At 51.2% G+C, this 19,085-nt stretch overlaps 2 protein-coding genes across 4 annotated transcripts in view; one reads left to right on the top strand and one right to left on the bottom strand.

The window, feature by feature from the left end:
- The first annotated feature begins 2 nt into the window (after window positions 1-2).
- On the top strand, window positions 3-18,825 carry YARS1 (tyrosyl-tRNA synthetase 1). The gene is made up of 14 exons (XM_038377677.2): window positions 3-135; window positions 5,991-6,081; window positions 6,796-6,942; window positions 7,144-7,319; window positions 7,694-7,823; window positions 8,252-8,332; window positions 8,889-8,981; window positions 9,399-9,534; window positions 9,919-10,004; window positions 10,945-11,080; window positions 11,644-11,741; window positions 12,927-13,120; window positions 13,349-13,490; window positions 14,542-18,825. The coding sequence occupies exons 2-14, from the start codon at window positions 6,025-6,027 to the stop codon at window positions 14,650-14,652; spliced, it is 1,587 nt and encodes a 528-aa protein (XP_038233605.1). The 5' UTR covers window positions 3-135; window positions 5,991-6,024; the 3' UTR covers window positions 14,653-18,825.
- KIAA1522 (KIAA1522 ortholog) overlaps window positions 16,525-19,085 on the bottom strand; it is a 56,906-nt gene continuing 54,345 nt past the window's right edge. For all 3 annotated transcript variants that reach the window (XM_038377669.2, XM_038377673.2, XM_043505960.1), the window contains exon 7: window positions 16,525-19,065. In XM_038377669.2, coding sequence (XP_038233597.1) covers window positions 19,043-19,065 — 23 coding nt within the window. In that variant the 3' untranslated portion in view covers window positions 16,525-19,042. The remainder of the gene's footprint in view (window positions 19,066-19,085) is intronic.

Genomic DNA, 19,085 nt, shown 5'->3' with positions numbered 1-19,085 from the left:
GACTCCTCCGCCCTGTCCCTGCGGCGGAAGCCCCGTGCGGCCGGGGCGGAGCGCGGCGTCGCGTGGAGCTGATGCAACCCGCAGCCGGCGACTGGAGAAGGGCCGCGGGGCCGCCTCGCCGGGGGTCGAGTCACGGTAAGGGGGAGGGGCTACATCCGGGACCCACAACAGCCCGGGGTCTCCCGGCCCCGCCCCGCTTCTGTGGGGGGAGGGGGCGGAGTAGCGGGGCCGAGACCGGCCCCCTCGGGGACAGGCTGGCTGGAGCTGCCGGGGGGGGGGGTAGCAGCACCCCGGGGGGGGGTAGGAGCACCCCGCACAGCGTTGATATGGCTGAGAACAAAGTTGATCCAGGAGCCGCAGGCCACGAAGGGAAGAAATAATGTCCCCCCCCCCACCCCCATGTGACCAGCCTGGGTGGGGGGGTCCTGCAAATCTGGAGGGATTTGCAAAGGCACAAGGTGGGGTATTGGCTGATGTTTGTTTGCTACAGAGCACCGACCAGCCCCAGGGAGCAGGAGGCCAGCCCACACCTGTAATGTGTAGGCGGGCGGGGGAAGCTGCGTGATCCTGGGGGACTTCAGTTTGAGTGGCATAGGGGGACGTCTCCGGCTACCAGTATCAAAGCATCGTTGGCGTGTCTAAACTCCATATATGAGAGTTTCATAACTCAAAAAGTGTTGCGGCCAACACAGAGGAATTCTTTATGAGATCTCGCTTTGCCAGACGGAGGAGGAAGAGTGCCCTGAGACATGCGCCCTTGTATCGAAGGCCTGGTATAAGGCAGGACCCTGCTCGCAGAATCTGGCAAGAGCAGGGCTGATATTGCAGAAATACACATTCCTAAAAAGTGCTAGTCACAGAGTACTCACACAAACACGTCCCGATATCAAGGATGGTACAAAAACATTCCCCAAGGATAAGAGGAACACACCAACCCCTCCTAAAAGATAAGGTCAGGATGACAGTACGTAACCTGTTTATACGTAACCAGGGTATAAAGATGTATCTCAGAGGGAGTATCTTTGGCCAGCCAAGGTGCGAATGGAAAGTCCTGCCACTAACTGAGCTGTGTCCATTGTCACGGGCACACGTATCTTAGTATCCTCATAGAGTCTGCCAGGTGCTATTATTGTGCTTCGTCAACAATAAACCTGGCTTGGCACCTTCGTAAACGTTAATGGGTCTTGTGGTCATTGGGGGGGTTGGCTCGAGGTCTGCTGTGCTGGCTGTCTGCGCAGAGCTGGGGCAGCACACAGAGAGAACACACACGCAGCCCAACATCCGACTACACCAGATAAAGTTGTGAACAGATTTAGTTCTGATCACAGAACTAAAAAGTAATGGTAGCTTAAGTAGAAGCAATCTTGACTTGATCACATTTATAATGTTCAAGTAGAATAAAATCCAGACCAGTATTATATATATATATACATATATACACTTGAAACACAGTGCATCTAATTTACCTAGATTTCAGTAAGGCATTTGATATGGTGCCACATGGGGAATTATTCGTTAAATTGGAAAAGATGGGGATCAATATGAAAACTGAAAGGTGGATAAGGAATTGGTTAAAAGGAAGACTACAGAGGGTCATACTGAAAGGTGAACTCTCAGGCTGGAGGGAGGTTACAGTGGAGTTCCTCAGGGATCGGTTTTCGGACCAATCTTATTTAATCTTTTTATTACTGACCTCGGCACAAAAAGTGGGAGTGTGCTAATAAAGTCTGAAGATGATACAAAGCTTGGAGGTATTGCCAGTTTAGAGAAGGACCAGGATATCATACAGGAGGATCTGGATGACCTTGTAAACTGGAGTAATAGTAATAGGATGCAAAAAGAAAAGGAGTACTTGTGGCACCTTAGAGACTAACAAATTTACAAACAAATTGTTAGTCTCTAAGGTGCCACAAGTACTCCTTTTCTTTTTGCGAATACAGACTAACACGGCTGCTACTCTGAAACCAGTAATAGGATGAAATTTAATAATGAGAAGTGTAAGGTCATGCATTTAGGGATTAATAACAAGAATTTTAGTTATAAGCTGGGGACGCATCAATTAGAAATAACGGAGGAGGAGAAGGACCTTGGAGTATTGGTTGATCACAGGATGACTATGAGCTGCCAATGTGATATGGCTGTGAAAAAAGCTAATGCAGTCTTGGGATGCATTAGGCGAGGTATTTCCAATAGAGATAAGGAGGTGTTAGTACCGTTATACAAGGCACTGGTGAGACCTCACCTGGAATACTGTGTGCAGTTCTGGTCTCCCGTGTTTAAGAAGGATAAATTCAAACTGGAACAGGTACAGAGAAGGGCTACTAGGATGATCTGAGGAATGGAAAACCTGTCTTATGAAAGGAGACTCAAGGAGCTTGGCTTGTTTAGCCTAACCAAAAGAAGGTTGAGGGGAGATATGATTGCTCTCTGTAAATATATCAGAGGGATAAATACTGGAGTGGGAGAGGAATTATTTAAGCTCAGTACCAATGTGGACGCAAGAACAAATGGATATAAACTGGCCATCGGGAAGTTTAGACTTGAAATTAGATGAAGGTTTCTAACCATCAGAGGAGTGAAGTTCTGGAATAGCCTTCCAAGGGAAGCAGTGGGGGCAAAAGACCTATCTGGCTTCAAGATTAAACTCAATAAGTTTATGGAGGAGATGGTATGATGGGATAACATGATTTTGGCAATTAATTGATCTTTAAATATTCATGGTAAATAGGCCCAATGGCCTGTGATGGGATGTTAGATGGGGTGGGATCTGAGTTACTACAGAGAATTCTTTTCTGGATATCTGGCTGGTGAATCTTGCCCATATGCTCAGGGTTCAGCTGATCGCCATATTTGGGGTTGGGAAGGAATTTTCCTCCAGGGCAGATTGGAAGAGGCTCTGGAGGTTTTTCACCTTCCTCTGTAGCATGGGGCACGGGTCACTTGCTGGAGAATTCTCTGCACCTTGAAGTCTTTAAACCACGATTCAGTAGCTCAGACATAGGTGAGAGGTTTATCACAGGAGTGGGTGGGTGAGGTTCTGTGGCCTGCGTGGTGCAGGAGGTCAGACTAGATGATCATAATGGTCCCTTCTGACCTTGATATCTATGAATCTATAGGACCAATATCACAAAGCTGAAAACAATTATGAGCCAAATCAACTGTAAGGAAGAATTTAATCAGAAAAAAGTGAACAATAATTGGGAATCATTTAAGAACACCTTACTCAATGTCCAAAAATCCATAATCTAGGAAGAAGGCCATGGTGGGTTAAAAAAACAAAAACCTGGTTTAGAGGAGAAGTAAAGGCAGGTGTAAAAAAAAAAAAAAATTAGAAGAAAGGGGAAGTTGATAGTAATGAATATAAATCAGAAGTTAGGAACTGTAGAAAATTGATTAGGAAAGTAAAGGGACACAAGGAGAAATCTCAGGTTTCGGAGTAGCAGCCGTGTTAGTCTGTATTCGCAAAAAGAAAAGGAGTACTTGTGGCACCTTAGAGACTAACAAATTTATTAGAGCATAAGCTTTCGTGAGCTACAGCTCACTTCATCGGATAGCTCACAAAAGCTTATGCTCTAATAAATTTGTTAGTCTCTAAGGTGCCACAAGTACTCCTTTTCTTTAAGGAGAAATCTATGACTAGTCGAGTTAAGGACAATAAGGAGGAGTTTTTAAAATATATTAGGGAAAAAAAAGAATTCTGACAATGGTATTGGTCCATTACTGGATGGAAATGGTAGAATTATCAGTAAGAATGCAGAAAAGGCAAAAATGTTCAATAAATATTCCTGTTCTGTATTTGGAGAGAAAAACAGATGCTTATACTCTCATCATTTGGTGATGTTAACACTCTTTGCATTCCATTAGTTTCTGTGGAGGATAGACACTTTTAAATCTGCATGTCCAGATATCTTGCATCCAAGAGATTCCTGAGGCTCTTCCTGGACTGTTCATGTTGATTTTTAATAAGTCGTGGGGCACTGGGGAAGTTCCAGAAGACTGGAAGAAATCTAATGTTGTGTCAGTTTTTAAAAAGGGTAAATAGGATGACCTGGGTAATTGTAGGTTTGTCAGCCTGACCTTGATCCTAGGCAAGGTAATGGAGTGACTGACGCATTACTCCTCTTTAATTCTTTATTAAGTGAGTCACGTAATTAATGTAAATCAGTGATAGGTTTATGGAAAATAGAGCCTGTCAAAGTAACTTGATATCTTTTTTTTTTTTTTTTTTTAACAAGATCAGATGTTTGGTTGACAAAGGTAACAGTGTTGACATAAGATACTTAGACTTCTATAAGGTGTTTGACTTGGCACCCTACAATATTTTGACTTTAAAAAACTGGAATGATATAAAGTTAGCGTGGGCACACGTTAAATGGAATAAAAACTGGCTAACTGATAGGTCTCAAAGTGTAATTATAAACGGGGAATCATCATCAAGGGGGTGTGTTTCCAGTAGGATCCCTCAGGGATTGGTTCTTGGCCTTTTGCTATTTGACATTTTTATCAATGAGACGACACACAAATTGGGGGAGCAGTAAATAATGAAGAGAGCAGGTCACTGATTCAGATCAATCTGGATCACTTGGTAAAATGGACACAAGCAAACAATATGCGTTTTAATATAGCTGAATGTAAACGTATGTATCTAGAAACAAAGAATGTAGGCCACGTTCCAGGATGGGAAACTCTATCCCAGGAAGCAGTGACTCTGAAAAAGATTTGGTGGATAATCAGCTGGACACAAGTTCCCATCGTGAAGCTGTGGCCAAAAGAGCTGATGCAATCCTGGGATGCATAAACAGGGGAATCTCAAGTAGGAGTGGAGAAGTTATTTTGCATCTGTATTTGGCACTGGTGTGACCGCTGCTGGAATCCCGCGCCCCGGTCGGGTGTCCGCTATTCAAGAAGGTTTCAGAGTAGCAGCCGTGTTAGTCTGTATTCGCAAAAAGAAAAGGAGTACTTGTGGCACCTTAGAGACTAACAAATTTATTTGAGCATAAGCTTTCGTGCATCCGATGAAGTGAGCTGTAGCTCACGAAAGCTTATGCTCAAATGAATTTGTTAGTCGCTAAGGTGCCACAAGTACTCCTTTTCTTTTTATTCAAGAAAGATGTTGATAAATTGGAGAAGGTTCAGAAAAGAGCCATGAGAATGATTAAAGGATTAGAAAACCTGCCTTATAGTGATAGACTCAAGGAGCTCCATCTACTTAGCTTAACAAAGAGAAGGTTAAGGGAAGACTTGATCACAGTCTGTAATTATCTACATGGGGAACAAATGTTTAATAATGGGCTCTTCAGTCTAGCAGAGAAAGGTATAACATGATCCAGTGGCTAGAAGTTGAAACTAGACAAATCCAGACTGGAAATAGGGTGTAAATTGTTAAGTGAGAGTAATTAACCGTTGGATCAATTCACCCAGGATCTTGATGGATTCTCCATCACTGACAAATTTTTAAATCAAGATAGGGTGTTTTTCTAAAAGCTCTGCTCTAAGTATGATTTTGGGGAAGTTCTGTGGCCTGTACTGTACAGGGGGTCAGACTGGATGACTTTGGATTCTATGGTTTCAAACCGGTGGCTGGGGAGTGAAAGGCTCTGTGCCCCACTACCCAGCCCTACCTGCCCCCAGTCTGTGAGTGGTCAGGGGAGAGATGCCTCCCTGCCAGGGTCATAGGGTGGTTATAGATATTTAACAGAGTCTGAACCGCCCCAGGGTTGCCTTGCCCATGCCCTCTAGTGAGCTGTACCAAGAGACCAGCAAGGGGTAAACCCCACACAGCTTCCCCTCCCCCTTCACAAGGCCAGGAGGGTGCGTGCCCTGGCTGAGTGGGCTTCTTAGCGTAATACAGCCCTCCCTGTGTGCAGGGGCAGTGGGGTCTGTGCCCTGGCTGAGCTGGAAACCACACCAGGAATCCTCCCCCTGTGACTATCAGGAGGGTTTCCCCTCCCTCCCTTTCCTCTTGTGACATGTCTTCTGTTTAATCACAGTTTGTAAAGGCTTGACTGGTCAAAGGCTGACACGATGGGGGATGAGCTGACCCCGAGGGAGAAATGCCACCTGATCACCCGGAACCTACAGGTACCTCTGGGATGGGGGCCTTCTCTGCAAAGTTACTGAGACGAGAAATACAAAGGGATACTTGCTTCGCTCTACTTATCTAATTATTATTACTTGTGTTGCGGTAGCGCCCAGGACCCCACTGCACCAGGGCCTGTACAGACCCAGAATCCCGGAAAGCTCCCGATCCAAGAAGTGTCCTGAGGATTGGGGTGCCCCTTGTGCACCCTTCCCTAAACTATTGTGGGATTTCTATTGTAACCACGCTTCTGGGCTTGGTTCCTGCCTCTGCCATACTGTGACCTTGGGAAGCCCCTTAACCTCTTTGTGCCTCCATTTCCCCAGCCACAGTATAGGGAGAATACTGAGTTGCCTTACAGAGGTTTTTCTTTATCTCTTGGCTCTTCCATAGTGCTCATCAAGTGCCTCACAGTTACTAATGGATTTATCAACTCAGCAGCTCAGTGAGGTCAATAAAGATCATTGTCCCTATTCTGGAGATGGGAAGCTGAGGCACAGCTAAACTAAACAACTAACCCAAGGATAGAGAGAGCCAGGTATAAAACCTAGATCCCTTGATCCAGAGTTCTAACCGGACGACCATCCTTTCTCTTCTGGAGTTACGAGCCCAGTGTATCGCGTTCCTTCTGCCATGGCTGTCGAGGTCTCTGCTGGGTCAGTAGGCATGCTGGGTCTGTTGTGCTGTGTAACATGCAGCCTCTGGTTTCCTCGCAGGAGGTTCTCGGGGAGGATAAGCTGATGGCCACCCTAAAAGAGCGCGATCTGAAGGTGTACTGGGGGACAGCCACAACAGGAAAGCCTCACGTAGCCTACTTCGTACCTATGTCCAAGATTGCAGACTTCCTGAAGGCTGGATGTGAGGTACCTGCTCTAACCTAGATGCTGAGACCTTGGGGAGGCCGAAGGCGGAGGGGCGGGGGCTTCAGACCCAAAGAGGTCAGGAGCAGGGGATACCTTCAGCTCCAGGCTGGGTGTCAGAAAAGAACCTGTAACGCCTCTTATCTGTGTGACACCCAGTGTGACGTGCCCAACTTCCCCCCCCCCCGCCCCATTCTGTGCCAGGTGACGATCCTGTTCGCTGACCTCCACGCATACCTAGACAACATGAAGGCGCCGTGGGAGCTGCTGGAGTTGCGCACGCAATACTACGAGACCGTGATCAAGGCCATGCTGGAGAGCATCGGCGTGCCTCTCGACAAGCTGAAGTTCATCCGGGGCACTGACTACCAGCTCAGCAAGTGAGCTTGCAGGAGCCTGCTCCTCTCTCGGGGAGTGTTCCTGACCATATATTGCCTGGGGGTGGGATTTGACGGCTACTACGAGGGAGAGGGGACAAGTGGCATGGAAGGAGTGAGCTTTGTGGAGCTGACAAGCTCCACAAAAGAATCCGGGGGTGGAGGAGACAAGTGGGATATTGAGCCAGTTGGGGAATCTGTCTGTTCTGAGCCAGTGTCCTTCAGGAAAGGAAGGAGGGTCAGGGGTAAGATATCCACACGCCTGATTTCTCTCCGCTCCAGCCAGTGTCCCCCTTTGCGTGTGGTGGCTATAGAAGAGGAAGGTTTGAAGCTTCCATTTGTCTGGCTTCAGCTGTCTCGCTGTTCTCTCCCTCCAGGGAATACACATTGGACGTCTACAGGCTCTCCTCTCTAGTCACCCAGCACGATGCCAAGAAAGCTGGAGCAGAGGTGGTGAAGCAAGTAGAGCATCCCTTGCTGAGTGGTCTGCTCTACCCAGGACTGCAGGTACGTTTAGGGAGGGTGGCAGCCACCTGGATGGAACGCATCCCCTTCCCCATGAAGGCTGCAATGCATGCACCAGGCTAATCACAGTCCCCCTCCCCCTACTGCTGAATAGGGCAGATTTACTTTCACGCTAATCAGCATGAGTATCTGATGTGCAGCCCAAATCTTGAGGACTTCACCTGGTGTCGGTGCAGTGCACGGATATGGTGGAGGTTTGGTTGGTTGTTTTCACAGGTGTTTGTACCAGTTGCACAATATCCCTACGTAGCCAGAATGGGTGTGGGATTCCGCTTTCATGTGAAGCTGGGATTCCCAGCCCTGAGAGCTGGGTAGATTTCTAGGGTGTGAACGCTAAAAGTGTGATGTCAGCTGGGGTGTGGGAGTCCTCGTGCTGTAGCATGACGCTTGTGGGTGTGTTCTCCCCACAGGCCCTGGACGAGGAGTACTTGAAGGTTGATGCTCAGTTTGGAGGAGTGGATCAGAGGAAGATTTTCACCTTTGCAGAGAAGGTTAGAACTGGGGAGTGTTTTGAACTTCCAGAAATGCAAGAGGCTCCCCCAGGTGGCTGGTTCCAGGTCTCTGTGTTTGAACTCTGCCTGCAGCTGGATGGCCAGTGTTGTCTTATGCACAGTATCTGTGAGGTCACCCAGACCTCTCTTCAGATTCCAGCTGCTGCTCATCGGTGCGCAGTGGCTGCTGATGTAGCTGTTCACAGGGATTCGCTGCCAGGTCAATGTTTGATGCTGGGGCCCTGCCCCATGCAGGGGTGACAGTGACACAGCTTTTCCTTCCCCTCTCAGCACCTGATGGTGGCTGTCTCTCGCTGCCCCCTGCAGGTTTCCCACTGGTGTGTGCTGGGAGTGGGTCTGGGCTGACTGGAGAATGGAGCCTTCTCCAAGCAGAGGAAATTGGGATTCAGCAACATGTTTTGAGCCCAGCTTTCTGCACTGGGGGATGTCTTGAGCCCGGATCCTAGGGGGGAAGAATGCACTGGGGAGTGATGGTGAAAGCTGGTCCTCAGATGGGAGGATGCTTAAATACTTTTAACTCCTTTTCCTTACTTAGTACCTGCCCTCTTTGGGCTATGCCAAGCGCCTCCATTTGATGAACCCAATGGTTCCGGGGCTGACAGGCACCAAGATGAGCTCTTCGGAAGAGGTAGGTTGATGAACCGCATGTCTATGCAGCAATCCTGCAGGGCGAGGAGTTTAATCCTTTGGGGCTGATAGGCTAAGTCCTGATAGGCTAAGTCCTCAGCCTCCACTGGCTGAGAAAGGAGCCCTCCTCTCTTCTTACTGTTGGTGGTGGCTTGAGAGAGGTGGTGCCAATTCCAGCACACTCTGCCTCTCCTAGGGTGGAGGTAGGGAAAGATGCTGAGAGCCCCAGAACAGAGACAGCTGACCTCAGAGTTTCATTGCAGGTAGCTTGGCTGTGGAGCACTGAACCCTACAACTGGGCTAAAGTAAAACTCCTCTGTGTCCAGGGTGATACTAAATTAGTGCAGGATTCCAAGTGGCTGCTCTGCCTGCTTCTGGTTTCAGCTCACAGGTCTCCTCTTCTCCTTCCACGTCCTAGGAATCGAAGATCGATCTTCTGGATCAGAAGGAGGACGTGAAGAAGAAACTGAAGAAGGCATTTTGTGAGCCAGGGAACGTGGAGAACAATGGCATTCTGTCCTTCATCAAGCACGTCCTCTTCCCACTCAAGTCAGGTGACTGTCTCCATGCTCCAGAGAGGTTGGGGTGCAGTCTTTCAACAGGAGCCCTTGCTGGGCAACGTCTGCTTAAATGTAGGCAAGAGGCATGAAAGCGAGCATGTGTTTCTCTGCATCCTAATGCAAGGCACCCACTCGTGTGCTCCAAAATCTGGCGCTGCCTCCCCCTCTCCCAGAGCTAGAAAGGAGACACCATCCGCTCATAGCAATGACATGGCCTTTTCGGTCCCTGCTGCAATACCCCTCATCAGTTGTTGTGGGGGAGGGGGCAGTGGTGGTAGTTTGGAGTGGGGGTTATTAGAATTGCCAGTGGGGACGGTGCTTCAGGGATTTGCCTTCATCTCGGTTAATCTGACCCTCTAAACCCTCCTTGTGTCACAGAGTTTGTGATATTGAGAGAGACAAAATGGGGAGGAAACAAAACCTACACGACTTATGAAGAGCTGGAAAAGGACTTTGCAACTGAGGTAACTCGGGGCGGGGCGGTCGCTATCCATCTCCCTCATGCCCACGCTGCTGTATGCTTGGAAAAAACCCTGGAGCATGCAGAGAGCCCATGTTGTTTCCTCTGCCACAGGCTTTGAGTAGTGGGACAAATGTTGATCTCGTGCACCACATGTAAGTCTGTAGGCTTGCCTGGGGCATCAGTAAGGGCAGATTCTGTCCCGGTGAGTGTGGTGGTGCAGGTGTCATGATGGTGTGAGGCATATATTCGCCCAGGAGCAGCCAGACAGTCAGTGGCTGGTGCAGTACCCTCTCTCTGTAGGTCTAGTTGTTAATGATCTTCCATTTCTGGCAGTGCCTTTCATCTCTAAGCACCCTACAAATTTAGCAATGCAAAGATCACTCACAGGGATTGCAGCCATCTCTGGGTGGGAAAACAGTTGTTCAACAGCGCAGAGCAACACTGCCCAACAGTTTAGGATAACAAGTGGAGAAGAATGTTTCCCGTTTAAGCTTCAGGGAAGTTTGAGGGACATGGAATGTCATTATCAAAGCTGGAATTTGACCAGCGTGATGGGGTAATGTCCCTGCTCTTTGCTGGCAGGGGAGGGGAAAATACCATGAGATCTCTAACTACAATGGTGAGGACTTTGGTTTTACATTTCCAGTGCCACAGCGCTTCCTAGCACCACAAAGGAGTGTTGGGTGCAGCACTGACTCACAGGAGAACATGGCTGAGTCACCAGCCCCTCCATCCTGAAGCTTTCAGCTATTCCTCTGGGGGCGGGTCTCCCATCCAGCTAGCGACCCAGCCCTGTCCATCTTAGGACATGATCCCATTAATTCTCCCAGCATAAGTCACTGTGGCTACCCTACCTTACAGCTTTCAATGTTGTACTTCTCCCCATGCCCTGGAGAAAGTCTCCTCCACAAATCTCCTCCTTTTCTTTATTCACGTTGCAGGTTGTGCACCCGGGGGACCTGAAGAGCTCGGTGGAAGTGGCCCTGAACAAGCTGCTGGACCCCATCAGAGAGAAGTTCAACACCCCAGATCTGAAGAAATTGACCAGGGCAGCGTATCCTGATCCATCCAAAGCCAGTAAGTACATGCCATGAACTCCCATGGGAGGGGAAGGCCTGGGCTGGGGAGATGAGCCCTACAGGTGGGGCTAAGAGCAAACAGAGGAAATTCTGGAACTTGAATTCCACCAGCAATGACCATGGGTGGCTCAGTCTGGCTGATACTGGCCTTGACCTTGCTGCCTGATGCAGGTCTTCTTCTTGCCTCTCCTTAGCCAGCATCTGACTTGGATTGTCCCTAGCAGGGCTGATGAAAGACTAGCCTATGGGCCATGTGCCTACCACAGAAACTACAGATCCCAGCATGCAGTGTTCCATTTCTTTTGGAGCTGCAGTCAAGCTGGAACAGTGCATGCTGGGACCTGTGGTCCCCACAGGCTGTATTAGAGATAAGGGGGGCTGCAGTCTGCTTGATTTATATATGAATTGGGTGCTGCTGGCAAACCAGAGACGGTGACGCTTGTCTGGACAGAGTTCAGGATCTCCTGGTCCCTGCACCCCTCCCACAAATGCACTTCACTCGTGGCTGGGCACAACACTTCTCAGGGCAGGCTGGTTTCACTCTTTCTTTTGCACACGCAGAGGCTTCAGTGAAAAACTCCACCAAGAATTCAAACCCTGAGGATGTGATCCCGTCCCGGCTGGACATCCGTGTTGGCAAAGTGATCAGTGTGGAAAAGGTACCAATGCTTTAGCAAGGATCCTGTGACAGGAGAACAGGCATGACAAAGAAAGGGGGGCAGAGAGTGGTTTTCAAGGAAAGTAAATCCTTCCAAGCTAGGCAGAAAGGGTTGACTCTCTCCATCGGCTTAGCTCTAGGTTTGCTCTGCAGGAGCAGCACATTGGAGCAGTTCTTCCCTGGGGTTTCTGAAAGCCGTGTGCCTGGGAATTCCCCATACAGGAGGCACTGGGCTTGGGAAGCAATGAGATTAGTAACTGGGTCCTGTCCACCAGGAGCCCTGACCCCAAAATGCCATCTCTGTGCTGCTTGGTACCAGAATAGGGTCCTTCCTGGACGGATATGGGGGCAGTGGTTTGGTAACATATTAGATGACAGTTTTTTTCTCCACAGAACTGTTTAATTATCAAGGCTTAATGAGCTCACCAGGTGCTGGGAAATGGGCCTTACCTTTCATTAGTGGTGGTCACTCTCTGGAGCTCAGCTGAGCAAGGCGGGTGGGGATCTAGAAATGGTCACCTGCTGTGTCTGAACTGGCGTAGTGTTTGAGCAGAGATGGTGTTGTGGGTGGACCTGACATCAGATGGCACGCTTTCCCTGAAACAGCTCTGTACTATTAACACAGCAAGGCTGGCCTGTGGAACTCACTTCTGCAAGACTTTGAGGCGAATAACTTAGTTTACACAAAAAGATCAGATGCTTTAACGAATGAAAACATCATTGCAGTCACACAGCACAGGACTAACCAAAACAAATTACCAGGGCCAGTGATCATGATGCTTCAGTGCCTCGGGTGATCACCTGCTGGGGTGAGGAAGAAATTCCCTGCTCCCTGAAACTCTTCATTAGCGGAACAGTATTGTAGGGAGCGGACCTATCCCCAAAGGCAGCCAGCACCAGCCCCTGTTAAGGTCCTGGACTAGATGAGCCAGACAGTGGTTACGTTGTCCTGTTCATCTCATTTGATGGTGAGCAGCTATCAAGGAAATTGCCCCATGGGAAATTCTCCCTCTTGGCACTGTCAGTTGCCTCCTTCTAGCCTGAGATGAGGAGGGAGGAGCAATGGGGATAAGGATTTGGATCATCCAGAAGTGGAGGCTGCTCATGTGTGCTCTCAGCCCCCCTTCCTGAGGGATGACCACTCCCAGCTTCTCCGCTGTACCTGCATTGGCATTTGCATTGGCAGCACCCTGATGCCGACAGCCTGTACCTGGAGAAGATTGACGTGGGTGAGCCCGAGCCACGGACGGTGATCAGCGGCCTGGTGCAATTAGTGCCGAAGGAGCAGCTGCAGGACAGGATGGTGGTGCTGCTGTGCAACCTGAAGCCCCAGAAGATGAGGGGAGTGGAGTCCCAGGGCATGCTGCTGTGTGCTTCCAGGTGAGGGGATGCAGGGGGCAGGGAAAGCAGGGGTGATGAGGCTGAATTTCAGTTTGTTTTCCATATGGGGCAGGAGGGGAGAATACAGCCTAGTCCCCCACAACATCCAGGCTGCATATTGATCCCTGGTTCTTTGCTCTCCTATCGGGGGGAGGATTAGGACAGGCCCCTTCTTTGAGGTCCTAGCTGGTCACTCCCTCCCCTTTTCCGCCATGTGTTTCTCCGCAGCGTGGGGGATCCCCATCAGGTGGAGCCCCTGGACCCGCCAGCAGGCTCCTGCCCAGGGGAGCGTGTCTACGTGGAAGGCTATGACAGCGGACAGCCTGATGATGAGCTCAAACCCAAGAAGAGAGTCTTCGAGAAGTTGCAGGTAAGAGGGGGAAGAGAGTCTTCTTGCTCACAATGGGGCTGCTGGGGACGGGGCCCATCTCTGCAGTCAGAGCCCTGTCTGCTCTGGCAGCTGAGCTCTCTAGTTACCCAGGCAGCCTACGCCAGTCCTGTCACAGCTTCATGGGAGGCTCTCAACGCGCTTTACGGCCCCTGCATGAGACAGGGATGTCGTCCCTCTTTCCAGGTGGGGAGACTGAGGCACGCTGCATGAAAGTGACTCACATGAGGTCACACAGAGGGCAGAGGAGAGCCTAGAACAGGAGTCTCCAGTCCTGTGCTCTATTCCCCCCTGCCTGGGAAGTAGATGAACACAGCTGGCACAACACTGTCTAATCCTGGCTAGCCAGGCATCTGCCAATTAACTGGCAGTGGGGCTGGGGTGATTGTACTGTCGGGGTAGGCCAAGAAGGCAGCTATTGGCAGAGACCTGTTTAGACCCAATTCATCTCAGGGGGTCGTGTTACCTAGCAGCTGGCAGGCTGTCACTTGGGACCTACAAAGGGGACATAAGGGCAGTGGTGAGAGAGGGCAAGTGAGAGTCAGGCCTCCTGGGTTCTGTTTTCTGATCTGCCACTTACTTGCTGCGTGGCTTTGGGCAAGGCACATTCCTGCTCTGTGCCTCGGTTTCCTCAATGTAAAATGAGGAGCGGGATATCTTGTAGGGAGGTTAGGAGGCTACTCTCATTGCTTGGAAAGCACTTGGGGATCATCTGGTGAAAACAGCAATGGAGCGGAGTTACAGCAGGGTCTGCCTGTGCCACCACTTTGCTTTGCTATTGGTACCTACAGTGAGGGTTATGGGCTCCCTTTGCCCTTAATGTGAGTTACATGGCAGCATTCCCTGTTAGACCTGTAGCTAGCACGCCCTCCTTGGGCCTGGCAGGAGCAGTGTGCCTGTCCCCAGGGATTTGAGAGGTGGTGAGGGCCCCAAACAAGGAGTCCCAGCTCCAAGGCTATGTGCTGCATGTGCGATTGGGGTGAACAAGCATTAGCTAGCCAGTCTGACACATCACCCCCCCGTCTCTCCCCAGGCTGACTTCCGGATCTCTGAGGACTGTGTTGCCCAGTGGAAGCAGAAGAATTTCATGACCAAGCTGGGGAACGTCTCGTGTAAAACGCTGAAGGGCGGGAACATCAGTTAACAAGTGCCAGCCCGTCCCCCTTGTCCTCTCCTCACCTGTTGCCATCCACTGCTCCATTTTGGGTTCTCTTCCCCCAACTTCCACCACAATCGCTGCAGGGCCACGCTCGTCCCACGGCAGCATGCCTCTAAGTGAGGGAGCTTTGGCCCAAAGCACCTGGGGCTCGGAGGCTGAATGTGTGAAATGCAGTAGATGGTTCACACCTTGTAATTGAACTTGGGCAGGTTTGGTGGAGAACCCGCCTCCAGAAGCAGCCTGTTTCCCTTTGAGCTGTAATTGACCAGTTCCCACCCAGCTGATCTCTGGAAAAAGCCAAGCATGACTCAGGGGGACCATGTAGCTCCTGAGCCCCCAGCGGGAGCTAGGGCTGCAGCCAGTTGTCTGTTTCCCCCATGAGTCCTCCTATGTGCAGCTCTTCTGATGTGTCTGAAGCAGGGTAACGCTGTGATTTGTAAAGCACGGGCTGTCACCTGACTTTCTGTGGGTGGATCCAGTGGCTTTGAAGGTTGCACTGGAACTGGCTGGCAGCTGCTGCTGTTGGAAAGCTCTGGTAATTTTAAATGCAGGTATTTAAAGGGAAGAATGGTCGTTCAAACCCGTGTAGTTCGTAACAGGGGAAGAGGGACTGCATGGCATCCTGTGTAATGACCGTCACCCTGCAGCTGCCTCAGCCCCACATGTGCTTGGTGCAGGGCTTGAACTGTGAAGATGATGGGGCTGGGCCTGTGGAGGGCACGCAGATGCTCACAGCTGCTCTAACAGGCAGCAGGGCTGCTCTGGTGAGCCTGTCCCTGGGCTTGCAGAACAGGGTTTTGGCGCTCAGCCCATGGAGCTGCAGGTGGGGTCCTCTCCCTTTAGTGTTGAATCTGAAATCATCCGTCAATTGTTAAAAACCCAATAAAGTGTGAAACTGACTGAGGTGTGGGGGGATGGGACTGTCTTGCTGGAGCAAACAGCTGGATCTTAGAATGCGTGGGCAGGATTAACTGCGTTGAGCCTCCTGCCAGCCTCACTCCTGAGTGTAAAGTTGGGTGAAGGTGCCAGCCTGGGAACTCTGAGTCCTCTCCCCAGAAAGGGCTGGCGCAGGCAGGGGCCTGCCTCTAGGGGCAGGAGGGGAATTCTAGCCACTTCTTTCCTTCTGCTGAGCCATAGCTCAGCTGCAGAGCAGAGGGTGCCAGCTGTGCTGGTGTCATAGTGCTGTGGACACCTGTCCTCCTGCACTCGCTGACTCCACACAGGCTCCTCTCAGCTGGTCCTACCTTTCAGGCCTAGAGACTGTTACTGAGTGGATTTGTTTGCCTGGGGAGATGCTAGAGCCTTTGTCAGCAGCAGAGGCTACTCCTGCTCCTTCTTTCACATGGCAAGGGGACCTGTGAAAGCAACAGCATGATTGCAGTTGGATCTTACGGTCTCTTATCCTGTGCAGAGCAGAAGGGGTAGCCATGTGAATGGCTGAAACACCTCCAGGATGAGCATGGATTGGGCAATTGTCCATCTGTGAATGGGTTTCAGCGATGAGGGGGTTAACCCCTTGGACAACTGGGAGGGGCAATGCAAGGCAGTTGTCTCCTGCCAGTTGGTCGATCCCTGCTTCAGGTGAGGTTTTACACTGCCACCCTCTGGGGGGTAGCTGGGCACCTGCTGTGCAAAAGCAACAGCTGAGGCCCTAGTGGACTCCAGCAAGGTTCTGGAACGTCTCCCTCGTTAGGGTGAAAAACTAAACAGCTTGTGTGTCTGTCTGGGTGACTCATCTGTTCCAGGCTTTTGGGGAGGAGGGGTGAGTTGTGCAAAGAGGGGTCTCCCCGTTGTCACTCCAGCCACCCTAGAGGAGGGAAACCCCCAGCTGTTAGCCAAGAAGCAAAGGAGACAGCCAATTTCAATCATCTTTAACCAAAGAGACAGAGCTTGTAACTGTTACTCTGCAGCTTCTCAAGGCAGATGGTTTTTACAATCAAGGAAATCAAAGCATGACCCCATGTTTAAAGAAACAGAAATCAAGGTGCCTGCCTCTAGAGACCAGGGATGAATGTAAAACTCAGGCTTTTGGTCTCATTTAATGCTGCATCCAGTGTCACTCCCTGCTACAGGGTATCTGAAAAGTTTCTCCCTCCCCCAGGGCTGTCTGTGTACACACAGGGCCTGGCTGGGGTGAGGGCACAACTCTGAAATTACAGAGTATGAGGGCAGTGGAATCTCTCAGGGTAGAGATTATGGAGCTTGGAGAGGCCTCTAGGGCCTGGCCTGAGAGTCCAGATTCTCCTCCCTTGGACCCAGAAGGCTGGCAATGTGGGAGGAAGCCCTTCCTCCTGTCCCAGACAGGCCCTGGCTGGTTGCAGCTCAAGGGAAATCGCACCCTGCAGTGACTGAATCCTCCCCTGCACTTCCTGCTGAGCACCCCAGATTCACAGGGCAGCAGCTTGGGGCTTGTGCTTTCAAACAGCTCAAAGAAAATGGGGCTGAACGCTCCCCTAAGGAGCCACTTGTGGCTAACCGCAGCTTTGCTGGGCCCTGAGACAGGGGCACTGCAGGCTGCCTGCCTGATTAACTGCTTGCTTGGCTATAAATCCCTTTCCAGCTCCTCAGCCAGCAAAGCTGTAGCTCAGAGGTGGGCAAACTATGGCCCACAGGACCCTCCTGCCTGGCCCCTGAGCTCCCAGCTGGGGAGGGTACCCCCCAGCCCCTCCCCTGCTGTCCCCCCTCCTTCGCAGCCATGCCACACCGCCAGCGCAACATACTGGGTGGCTGGGCAGTGCAGTTGCAGAGCTGTGGCCTGACCCGGGGCTCTGGGTGGCGCGGCCGTAGCGCTGCCAGCAACCGGTGCTCCATGCAGCATGGTAAGGGCGAACGGGGGGTTGGATAGGGCAGAGGTCCCAGGGCAGTCAGAAGGAGGGGGGGGATTGGATGGGGCAGCAGGGGACAGGGAGTGGTGGATGAGGGGCAGGGGCTGGGACATGCCTGGCTGTTTGGGAAGAGACAGCCTCCCCTAACCGGCCCTCCCTACAATTTTGGAAACCCAGCGTGGCCCTCAAGCCAAAAAGTTTGCCTGCCCCTGCTGTAGCTTGAGCCTCAGCAGCATGTAACATGAAGCAGCTTGAGTCTGGTTTGTTCAGCTCCCTCGGGACTAGCAGAGGGATCCTCCTAAGCCCTGCTTCTCCCTGCCCCCAAAAGAACTTCCCAAGGAGCCCTTGCAGGCCTGCCCCATCCCCACCTTCTCAGAGCACGGCACAGCCAAAGGGACAGTAGAGCCAGTCAGGCAGGGCCCCCCGTAACCTGCTAGGGTCCAAGCACTGCTTTGGGGTTGCTCCCTTGCCCAGCTGCGTGGTTGGGGAAGGCCTTGTGGTGCTTACGCACTACCACTGGCCCCAGGGAATGTGTCCCCCCGGCAGAGCAGTAGAGGTGGGGAGCCCGCACTCACAAGCACAGGAGGCCAGGCTCACACAGTACATCCCCTCTGGCAGCGCCTGCCCACTGTCCTGTCCTAAGGAGCAAGGGGACAGCAGCCAGCCTGACACAGGAGGAAGCTGGGCCCTGGCTACCTGGGTTGTCTGCTGTAGGAGCTCTGAGGTCTTTAGCAGCCTGGGCCCCATTTCCTCTCCACTCTCAGCCAGGGCCTGTTCAACACAGACTCACCCCCCTGCACATTCTCACTGAAGTGGTCCTCGAGCCTAGGGAGGCCACCCAGCAAGACAGAGGCCTTTACCGCACCTAGGCCAAGCTGCTGCCAGCCTCTGTGTGCCTCAGGCCTGGTGCTGACCTCTCCAAAGCCAGTCGGGGCATATCTAGCACCACGAAGTGCATGTCCTGGAACACGAGGAAAGAAGATCCCCCACAGCAAAGCTGGCAGAGGGACTCCTTGGCCAGCCAGCCACGAAGTCCATAGCATTTGGGACGTGCCTTCAGCTTCTTTTGAAGAGGTGCTTTGATTTCGTACTGTCTCAGGTGCACAGAACAGAGCCGATCCTCTGCGCTGTGGAAAAACAAGCCCCCAGCCAGGCCGTCTTCTCCCCACCCAGGAGGCCATGCTTCAGGTGGTGCAGTGTGGTCTTATAAAAACACTCCCCCACACTCCTCACAGTGGCTTCTCTGCAGCACAACAAAACTGGCAAATCCAACAGGTGAAGGGCGAGGCACTGGACTCCAGGACAGGGTTTGGTTTAGTTTTTTTTTCTTTTTTTTTTTTTTTAAAAAAAAAGCACAATAAAGCTGTATTATTGGAGAAAGTGAAACCAACACCAGTTTTTGCATAAATATCAAGGCCATCGGAGGCTAAGGCTGTTTGCTTCCTTTTACTCAGTCGTGCCAGCTCCACCCTCATCCTTTCACCAGCTCAGGTCCCTGAGAGAGATTTGTATTCCTGGAGGTCGGGGTACAAGCACAGCAGTGTCATGCTTCAGACTGTCTCTTCCCGTTTGTCTGCAGGAAAAGGAGAGCAA

Source organism: Dermochelys coriacea, chromosome 19 (assembly GCF_009764565.3).
Source record: "Dermochelys coriacea isolate rDerCor1 chromosome 19, rDerCor1.pri.v4, whole genome shotgun sequence".
Taxonomy (NCBI): domain Eukaryota; kingdom Metazoa; phylum Chordata; order Testudines; family Dermochelyidae; genus Dermochelys; species Dermochelys coriacea.
Note: the sequence above shows the minus strand (reverse complement) of the source record. Positions and strands in the feature narration are given on the sequence as shown.